The sequence below is a fragment of the Xiphophorus hellerii genome, chromosome 23 (assembly GCF_003331165.1).
Source record: "Xiphophorus hellerii strain 12219 chromosome 23, Xiphophorus_hellerii-4.1, whole genome shotgun sequence".
In the NCBI taxonomy this organism is placed as follows: domain Eukaryota; kingdom Metazoa; phylum Chordata; class Actinopteri; order Cyprinodontiformes; family Poeciliidae; genus Xiphophorus; species Xiphophorus hellerii.
The window spans coordinates 6,663,054-6,673,685 of NC_045694.1; the positions used below are offsets into that span (position 1 = coordinate 6,663,054).

At 37.8% G+C, this 10,632-nt stretch overlaps 1 protein-coding gene across 1 annotated transcript; it reads left to right on the plus strand.

The window, feature by feature from the left end:
• The first annotated feature begins 3,717 nt into the window (after window positions 1-3,717).
• On the plus strand, window positions 3,718-9,623 carry prss23 (serine protease 23). The gene is made up of 2 exons (XM_032555407.1): window positions 3,718-3,970; window positions 7,014-9,623. Exon 2 carries the CDS (start codon window positions 7,025-7,027, stop codon window positions 8,153-8,155), a length of 1,131 nt encoding a protein of 376 aa, XP_032411298.1. The 5' UTR covers window positions 3,718-3,970; window positions 7,014-7,024; the 3' UTR covers window positions 8,156-9,623.
• The last annotated feature ends 1,009 nt before the right edge of the window (window positions 9,624-10,632 follow it).

A 10,632-nucleotide genomic window follows, 5' to 3' on the forward strand; every position in this document is an offset into this window, starting at 1 on the left:
AATTGTGAAGAAAAGAAAATGCAATATAATTTTGTCTAAGTGACTTGAAAGCATGGACATTAAAACCTGGTAAGCTGAGCCTGGCCAAGGCAAGTGCAAGTTAAACGGCTCTGCTTAGGCTCTCCACACCACCAGGGGGCCCCCAAGAGCACCAGGCCAGCATGAGAAAAATAATTGTTGGAGAAGTAGAAGATCTCAAACTTGTGAACTTGTTTACTGTAAATGTAATATCTAACTGTAAATTTAGTATTGGCTACAAATTCAATCTAAATGTTGAACTCATAGCAAGATGTAAGCTAACAGTTAACATAATGGACACTGGTTAGGATGAACGGTTTAAACAAAGCAAAGTGAAGGTGGGTAAATGTTTTATATTTGAACCGTTTTAAATGGTGGAAATTTACTCTTGAATCAACCCTGCTCTGAGAATAATGTAAGCTAATGGTTAAGCTAACAGCTAAACCGTTAGCTTAACCGTTAGCTTTGGATGCATGACATCCTTGCCTTCATCGTGACCGTGAACTAAAATTATATCTCACTCCAGAGATTTCAATATTGTTATTTTGAGAATTACTAAAGTAATATACTCCTTCAAACTGATCTTGAGAGATTTCAGACTTTCAGCTGAGCTGGTAAGACAAGCTTGTTTTCTTCTCTATTCATTGCCTTAATGGTGTTATAATTACACCGTATCACATTCCACCACCATGTGATTTGAGATCAGCTTCCTCTCAAACCTTTTGTTTACACTTTCACACCACCAAAGCATACTGGGAGCTCGCTTCTGCTCTCTAGCCAGTGACCCCTGACAAGACTGAGCAGGTAAAGCCTGAACATTTGAATTAAGACTGACAAGCAGAACAAATCGCTTCGGAAATGAAAAAAAATATTACCAACAGATGTTTATTTAACAGGTTTAAGACCCTTTTTTTACGTTCCACAGGTGGCTCTTATGAAAAGTGAACCAAGAATGAACCTTGAAACATGAGTTTGACAAGGAACTGCTAATCGACCTACAGACAGGAGACAGATGGGATGTATGCGCTTTCTACAGGATGATGAACTGAGGGAGATGGACTGCAAAGGTTCTGTCATGTGTCATATATATATATATATATATATATATATATATATATATATATATATATATATATATATATATATATATATATATATATATATTTATATTTATATATATATATATAAAAATATATATATATATACTGTATATATATGCACACATCCATACAATCCTTCCATTCATTCATTGATCCATCCATCCATCTTTCTCCTTGAAGTACGTTTACTCTAACATATATACATTTCTTTGTGTAATTTTTCGTAGCTTTGTGTTGCGAAAAAAATTAATTTGGAAAATAAGTTCAACTTTTTAACTTTTTTTATAATAATAAAAAAATATTTGGATTTTTTTTTTTTTTTTTTGCTTCCTCTGCCTTAATTAGCTTTTTTGTAAAGATGTTTCTTTTATTTGGAAAAATACCTGAATGGGCATATATTCATATTTCTATCAGTCTGATTACACCATTTTCACAAATTAAATCAAATATTATAATTATACATTTACTCTGTACTTAAGTAGAAATACTTTTTTTCATTTAGATCTCCTACTTTAGAGATGTTCAATATTTTACATTGTGCTATTGATGCAATACCAAGTCTAGGGCTAATGTTGCTGCGACTGATTAAGTTTCATCAAACTGCTGATCTTTACATGTTTCTGTTGTTTTTCCTTTGAATTAGGACAGAATTTATATGTTTACAAAACACTTTAATAACCCATAAGACAATAAAACAATAGAAAACCAAATCAAAGCTGAATCTTTTTTGAGATAGAGATGAGAATCTACAGTAAAATAAAAAAAGCAAGATGGAATCTGTAAAGTATTAATTCAATACTGATATCGACAATGTCAATATTTTAATTGGACCCTCCTACTTTTTTAATTTCTTGAATGACTATTGTTCACTCCTATTTGAGTAAAAATACATTAAAATAATTCTTCTCTTACTTGAGCACAGGTTTCGCCCAGAGCCCTTTTACTCTGCAGAGGAATGGACCAATCAGACCTCAGGTGACTAAAGGTCAAAGGACGGGGTGAATGCTGCAGCAGACGTGCCGCAGCACTCCTCTGCCTGCAGGCTGCGATGATCTCTGAGCTGCTACAGTTGGTCTTTAACGTGAATCTATCAAAGCTCCTGGCGGGAGCCATAATTGAAGCTCAGTCGTGCCAGAAACAAGATTTTTCTTGCTTGGGTGTAGCTGTTGGCTATCAAAGCAAATGCCAAAGGCCTGTTATCACAAATACATATAATCTGTTACTGAGGCATGCGAACGTGAAACTCTCTCTGTTTCAATGCCTCCTATGTACAAGCAAAGATACATTTCCACAAGTAAAAATGTCAAATCAGCACTTTGGAGCTTTACAGAGGGAACACAAATGTAATGATTTCAAAAGCTGTGAATAATTAAGTTCTCTATTTAGATTTTAAGGTTTAATTAATGGAAGGAGTCAGAGTCCAGACAGTGAATCTGTGGGAGAAGAAAAAGATTAGGGTGAAGAAGGGAAGTAAAACCATTAAAACACAAGAAGAAACATACAAAAAGCTGGTTTGTTTGGTGTGATACCAATAAATATTTAGCCAATGATTACTGACAAAAGTAAACTGGTCTTCACATGAAGTTTTTCTCTTGAAAAGTAACAAAACAATTTTTTAAAATCCTTTTTTAGCACTTTTACTCCTTTTTAAATTGACTTTAAGTTTGTTTTTGGTCTTTTGTGAGTTTCTTGGTTGAATAACAATTATGTAAAATCTTAATCTGCCTGGAATATTTTGGGGATTTTTAATAAACATTGAGGTTAAAAGTCTTTGGGGTGCTGTGGTGGTGCAGGGGCAAAGCATGACTCACGTTGAGGCCTTGGTCCTTGTAGCGGTGGCCGTAGGTTCGATTCCCAGCCTGGCGACATTTGCCGCATGTCTTCCCCCTCTCTGGTTGCCCTGTTTCCTGTCAGACTACTTTCAGATGGAGGCCACTAGAGCCAACAAAACCTTTAAAAAAAATAAAATAAAATAAAAAAGTCTTTGACGTAATGAAACGAATGAGCCTAAAATCTAAAAGGACAAAAAATGTGTTGTGAAGTTCATGATTACAACTATTCACCCATTTAAAAGTAAGTTAATGTCAAAACTTTAATTTGACATAAACATATCAGTTTTCAGATTGAAAAAATATTTGTCCCCTTACAGATAATTAAAAAATTACCTAAATGAGTAAATGTAGTTTTTAAATTATTAAAATAAATTATCCAGACTAAACTGAACTTATGTGAGAATATTTGTTAAAAAAAAACCCCAGTGTGACTAATTACTTTTATTTGATTTTACGCCATAAATCCCAATAAAATTCACTTAAGTTGGTTGTAACACAACTAAATATAAAAAATACTTAGATATCAGGAGCAAATGTATGACAAGACATTTGAGTCAACAATAGAAAAGACAAAAGTCACATTTGGAGTAAATCCTTATTTAATATCAATACTCCCGATATCTCTAGTTATCGCAATAAATATAAGCTTGGATTAAATATTTGAAAAAGTCTTTTCTTTTCCAGGTGGACACTGACGGGTCAAATGTAAAAGAGGGGCGCTAGGACCATGGGGAGGGTCTGGGTCAGGGTAAACCCGCCTGTGTTCAGAGCGGATCATGCAGACGCGCATCAGTGACTGAACCGCACAGACTGCGGAGGAGCTCCGCACGTTCACTGCGCACCTGGCGCTTCATTTGCGCTCAGAGTGAAAAAGGAAAGAGGAAAAGAGAGAGTAGGAATATAAGGGAGGAAGAGGAGAAACTTGCCTGCGGATATAATGCGGGAACCCTGGAGAAATGATCCTGATGGAGAGGAGAACCTGACCGGGATGTGAACCGATCCACAGTCTCTAATCAGCAGGTAGGCATCGAAATAAAACGATTTACTCTAAAACAGAATCAGCTTTAAGTTTTATGCTCCAAGTCGGTGCTTGGTTGCTTCTTTAGAGGTTAAAAAAAGATCATACATGAAAAATACAACAAATTGCTGTCGTTTATTTTGCATTCCTAGTCAAACTGAGCTTCATATTGCTCATTTCATCTTTATGACGCAAATTTAACCCCAAACCAAATTCATGTTTTGTTTTTTTTTTTCGCTGCATGTTTTATCAAAATATTTTTAACAGAATCAGCATGTGAATGTAAAAATATAAGGAAGACAATTTTTCTGTCAGCTCAAAAGCGAAAGAAATCAGTTTATACCTGGAAAAAAAAGAAAATCTGCATTTTTTTTTTTTATTTTTGCTTGTGTGTGGCAGCTCGTAGGTGTGTGGACGTGCCCCACCCTGTCTTGTTTCGGGAGTAATGATCTGTGTTGCCGCCCTGCCTCGACTTGCTGCTTTTTACTTTTCTGCACACCTGCTATAGTCTATAGTCATGCCATGCGAGCCCAGGGATCCACAGCGGGGATCGAGTGTCTCCTTTCTCTGTTAATCTGCTCTGAAAGCCTCGCTGTTAATGAATGGCACCCTTTTTACCTGGTCGGCTCTTTATTACAGGCCTTTCTCTGGAATTTGTTCATTGCTTGTTGAGCCAAACAGACATTAAAACGCTTGTTTGCTTCCATCGGGTGAAATCCTATTATCCTGGTAATCTATATTGCGGGGAACAAAAGGGTCATTGTTGTCTCGCCGCTCCAACTTCAGGCCGGGTTTGCAACACTGAAACGTGTGAGCTGCACCTACTTGCAGAAGTTTAGCAATTAGGGCTGGACAATATGGATGAGTCAAAATCAATAATTATTAATTCGTTTTTTTGTTTCAAATATTTGAAATATTAAAAAATATGTTGTTGTTTTTATTTTTAAGCAGTTATGAGGTACAGTGGTGAAACCTGAAACTGCTGCTACTCAGCTGGTTGTTGCTAGGTAACCAAAGAATGAGTGAGTTGCTAGGTAACCAAAAATAAGTGAGTGAGTTGATGCCACCAACTTTGCTTGGCTGCCTGTGAGAGGTCGGCTAAGGTCTTTTCTCTGCCTACATCTCCCAGAATGCTGTGCAGTTCTGGGTTGAAGTACAGTGAATACATATCTGAACCGCCATCTTGGTAGGCAAATGCAGCACAAAGCATAGATGAACCATGGCTTCGAGATCAACAAAAAGAAAGTATATTGACACTCTTGACCAATGTGTGACAGAAATATTTTTTGCTGCTGTTGGGACTGACTCGTATGATGCAGAGAATGTGGCTTGCTTATTGTTGTCATGGCTACTGCAACTGTGATGACAGGTAGTTATGAATATCCACCAAGATGGCAGCTTGTCAGCTACAAAGTTCCTGGTTCCTCACATGAGAACTATGTTCAATATGAATATACACAGTTCTCATATGACGTCACACTTCCAGTAACTTTGTAGCTGACAGCCATCTTGATAGGTATCTGTAAAAGCTATGACAACAACAAGCCACAAACTCAGAACTAGCTCTTGCCTCATTCGTATCTAAATTCAAACAATAAAAGACATTACAACTATTAAGTCTTAAACTTACTTTTAAATGCTCTTTTTTTTTTTGCTGGTCTTGAAGCGGCACTTGACTACCAAGATGGCGGTTCAGTGCTGCAGATAACTTCTGGTTCAGACTTGTGGAAACTATGTATTGAATATTGACTAAACTATTAGATGTATTATCTGTGGATATTGATCATCTATCACAATATGTATTGTTATTGATTTATTACCCAGCCCTAAATTGAACATACAGAAAAAAATGGTTTAAATTATTCAGATTTTGTTGTTACAATAAAAAACATCAATTTCTAACATTCCAATGCATCAGAGCCTGATTGTGCAATTCTTTGCATAAGTACAGTAATATTTTAATTAATTAATTTAATTTAATTAATTATGACCAAAGTAAAGTGGTCAGAAAACAAAAGCATGACAATCACATTAGATTATTTACAAATTTGTGGTTTTAACTCATAAAACATGGGAAAGGTCAAGGATTGCAATCACTTTTGCAAGGCCAGATGCACCTTGTAAATGTGTTTTGTTTTCATATTTTTTCCTTCCATTCAACTTTCTGTTAATATGGCTAAAAGGAGCAGTCAAATAAACTTTGTTGAGGTTTATATCATGTTACAATGTTATTCCCTCATCAAAAACATACCTGGATTGTTGCCTTGATTATTTTGTGTATGTTTGAGAAATCTTTTAATCTCCCATGGCAACCATTCGGGAGTGCCTAAACGCTTGCTTTTACCAAGTATGGCTCTCAAAGAGCTCCCTCCCCCAAGTTGCCCCACTCAGCTTCTTCAGACTAGCGGTAGCAGCAATTAGCAAACACCTGGTGGAACTGTGCATCTTCTGAGCTTATCAGATAAGTTACTTGCAAGGTTTCCCCCAGTGTATTATAAGTCTGGCGGGCCACCAGGCTTTACTTGGGCCCCCACCAGGCTTAGCATTGCATATTTATTTAACTTATTTTTTTTAATGTTTGCATTTTTAAGACTTTATAGTCAGTATTCAAGTATTAATCTTCCAATGACACATAATTATCAAGTGATATTTTCAAATTTCCTATCAAATTTAAAAAAAATTTAACTCAAAAACACAGTAGGCCATAAATAAGTGACTGCCCTAACGCCTCAACCTCCGCGCTTAGCAAGTTTGCTGGAGGAAACCCTGACTTGTTCTTAAAGGGTTAATGGAGAAACGTTGTGATGACATGTACTAAAGGTGGAGTCAGAAAGAGAAGAAGTTTCTTAAAGAGTCAGCGGTCCAATTTGAAGGTGTTAAATTATGAAGTCAAATTTCTTTCAAGTCATGTTTGAGATATATATATATATATATATCATATACACACACACAACTGAAGTCAACAGTTGATTATGCTATAAATGTCATTGTGTTCGGAAAATACAACACTGCCCCTTTAAATGATCATTTTGTGAATCTTTTCAGTGTTTTCCACTATGACGCCACGTGAGATCACCGTCTCAACTCACCTGCTCCTCCATCACCTCCTCCCCTTCACCCTCTCTCTCCTCCAGCCTCCCCACCACCAACCCGTGCACGTGCCCACCCTGGTCCCGCACGCACCGACACCTCTGACCCGCTCGCGCTTCAGCGCCGAGGCCCAGCTGGACTTCACCACCCGCTGCAACGCCAGCTGCTTCCACCGAGCGGAGCAGGAGGAGCAAATGACGGACAAACTGGCCTTCGAGACGCTGTACGCGGACGGTTTCCGCACCCTCACCACGGTGGAGGTGGAGGATGATGATGATGCTCTTCACCCGACTCACGCGCCCGAGTGGAGATGGAGGAGACGATTGAAGCGCAGGATGAAGCGGCAGATCTACGGAGCGGACGGGCGTTTTAACATCCAGGGTGACGACTTCCTGATGGATTATCCCTTCTCCACGGCGGTGCGCATCTCCACCGGATGCACGGGCGTCCTGGTGTCCCAGCAGCACGTCCTCACCGCGGCCCACTGCGTGCACGACGGGAAGGATTACGTTCATGGAGCCCAGAAGTTGAGGGTTGGCTTCCTGATTCCTCCGTCCGTAAATGGCACCAAAGCCGGGTTGATTCCCAACAAGAAGCCGCTGGTCCGCTGGGTTCGGGTGAAGCGCACTCGGGTGCCGAAGGGCTGGATCCAGGGCCCGCAGGAGGTCAGCATGGACTTTGACTACGCCCTTTTGGAGCTGCGCTGGCCTCACCGGCGCCCCTTCATGCGGCTCTCTGTAGCGCCCTCTTCGGACGACCTGGCAGGGAACCGCATTCACTTCTCTGGGTTCGACAGCGACCGCCCGGGGGAGCTGGTGTACCGGTTCTGTCCGGTGGAGGAGGAGTCGAGCGAACTAATCTACCAGCACTGCGACGCGCGGCCCGGGGCCAGCGGCTCCGGGGTGTACGGCCGGGTGTGGGACGACGCGTTGGAGCGCTGGGAGAGGAAGGTGATCGGGATTTTCTCTGGACACCAGTGGCTGGAGATCGACGGAGAGAACCGGGATTACAACGTGGCTGTCCGCATCACGCCGCTGAAGTTCGCCCAGATCTGTTACTGGGTGCACGGGAACCGGCTGGACTGCAGGCAGGACTGAAGCAACCGAGGCCGAAGTGAATTAAAAATAATACAGGGTGACCTTTACTGTTAGCTACTGCAGAAAACATCCATAGGGTGATGTTAACAAAGTTACAGTAAAAACTTAACAGCAATAAATTTGTTTTATTTAGCCTGTTATAAAACACAGAAATGATCTGATATTCGAAGTTGTATACTTTCATCATGTCATTAAATCATTTATAATTAAATCATTGAAGCTAAATATTTAGCTACAAACTAAATATTTAGGTAGCATGCTAAATATGTAGCTAGCAAGCTACACATTTAGCTTCAAACTAAATATTTAACTTGTGAGCTTTCTCATATAAGACTTAAAATTAAATATTTGTCTTGCTAACTAAATATTTTGAAGCTAAACATTTAGCCTTCTAACTAAATATTTAGCTTGCTAGCTAAACATATTTAGATTGCCAACTCAATAATTGATTTAAAACTAAATATTTGGCTTGCTAACTAAACATGTAGTTAAGTCAAACACTCAGCTTCAAGCTATGCACATAGTTTGGAGCTAAATATTTAGTTAAATAACTAAATATATAGCTTGCCAACTAAAGATTTGACTTCAAACTAAATAGCTTGCTAACTAAATGCTTAATTTGATGCAAACTATTTTGTGCGCTAACTAAATATTTAGTTTCAAACCAAGTATTTGAATGAAGATACTTTACTAATCTCAGAGGGAAATTGGCAATTTAGTTTGTAAGTTTGCTGGCTAAATACTTAGTGCTGAACTAAGTATTTAGCTTCAAGCTAAGTATTTAGCTAGTAAGCTAAATATTCAGTGTGCTAATATTTAGTTTGAAACTGACATTTATAAATGAATGGTTAACATGGTGAAAACATGAACCCTCATTTTCTTTCTCTTAGATTAAATAACCCAGATTATTGCTGTTAATTTTTGACAGTGTAACTTTACAAACGCACCTTATAAACATCTGAGTGCAACAGAAATATTTCCATAGAGGTCTGTGTTTACATCAGGGAAAAATCTACATTTGGCTCCATGTTCCCTCTCCTGTGTTTAATTGGTAACCTCTGCGCCCGTTAAATAAATCTGCCAGTGAGATCACAGCTCTGATTTTTGCCCGCGGTCAGATTCATGTCAATGTTTCCACAATAATAGCTGAACCTCCTCAATAAGGAAAAAACACTTTCTCCTGGTGCAGCAGCACCGCGTGTCGATTACTGTAATCTACCGAGGATAAATTATAATCCCCCTTCCTCTTTCATCTGCATCCCGCTTTGGTGATTTTGGCAATTTTCCATTTATAACACAGCTCCTTCTCCGCCCTCCTGCACGCATCTGAAAAGTAAATAAACAATAAAACTGCTTCCTATCATTTCGGCGGACACTTTAGACTTCTCATAGTTGACTGAGGACAGAATGTTAATTTTATTTTTTCACGAATGCTTGAGATATTTTAATAAACAGAGTTTTAATTGTTTGTGTGAAGTCCTTTTGGTGTAAAATGGAGTTCGACTGCCCCCATGTGGCCATGATAAATACTGCAGCTCTCAAGTGTGAACGAGCCTCGTTGATGTTGTAGATTAATCGATTAAAAATGCTTCCCTTTAAAGAATTAACACGCTTTAAAACATATTTAACCACAGTCACTCCTCTTGTGACTGAAATATGATATAATATAAACAGAAATATGAATACCCAGAGATGGAAGGATGAATGTATAAACAGCAGGAGGTATATGGACTGGGACAGTAGGTAAAGCGTATAAATAGGACTGAAACAATTAATCGTGATGAATTGATTATTGAAATAATTGTCAACTAATTTTTGTAATTAATTGTTAACTGGAGTAAAAAAAAGACCAAGAAAAATATATTCAGAGCAGTAATAAAGGCAAAACTGTACAACCCTCCTCCCCCCATAAACATTTATATTAAAGATTCAAAAAATAACCTTTGTAAAAATGTTTTACCCAAAACTCCTCAAGTGGCATAACTTTAGCTTTACCCAGATGAAATTATGTAATAAAAATAATTTAAAAACTACCTTTTTCTATCATTTCATTGATTAATCCAAAAATACACAGATCAGCCTTGAATTGTATTTTTCCACGTTGGTGTTAAAAGTATTTTGGACATTCAATCTTTATGATCAAGTGTTCTCTAAAAGAATGCTACATTATTGAGTTTTAGGCAATAAAATTAGTTTATTTGCATCTATTAATGTGTTCTATTTTATTTTAAAAATGTAATTTGTATTTTTGAAATGTTTTTCTATTATATGACTTTAGTTCAGTTAAAAAGAAATTCTAGAGAATTCAATCCAACTAATCAGAATAAATCAATTACTAAAATAATTAGTTGCAGTTACAGATGTACAAATATAGAAAAGATCATTTTAAGACTAATTTTCTAGAACAAACAAGAATACCTCAGTTTCAAAAGTTAAAAAACTTTTGAAACTCAGAAATTTTCTTTTTCTATAAATTT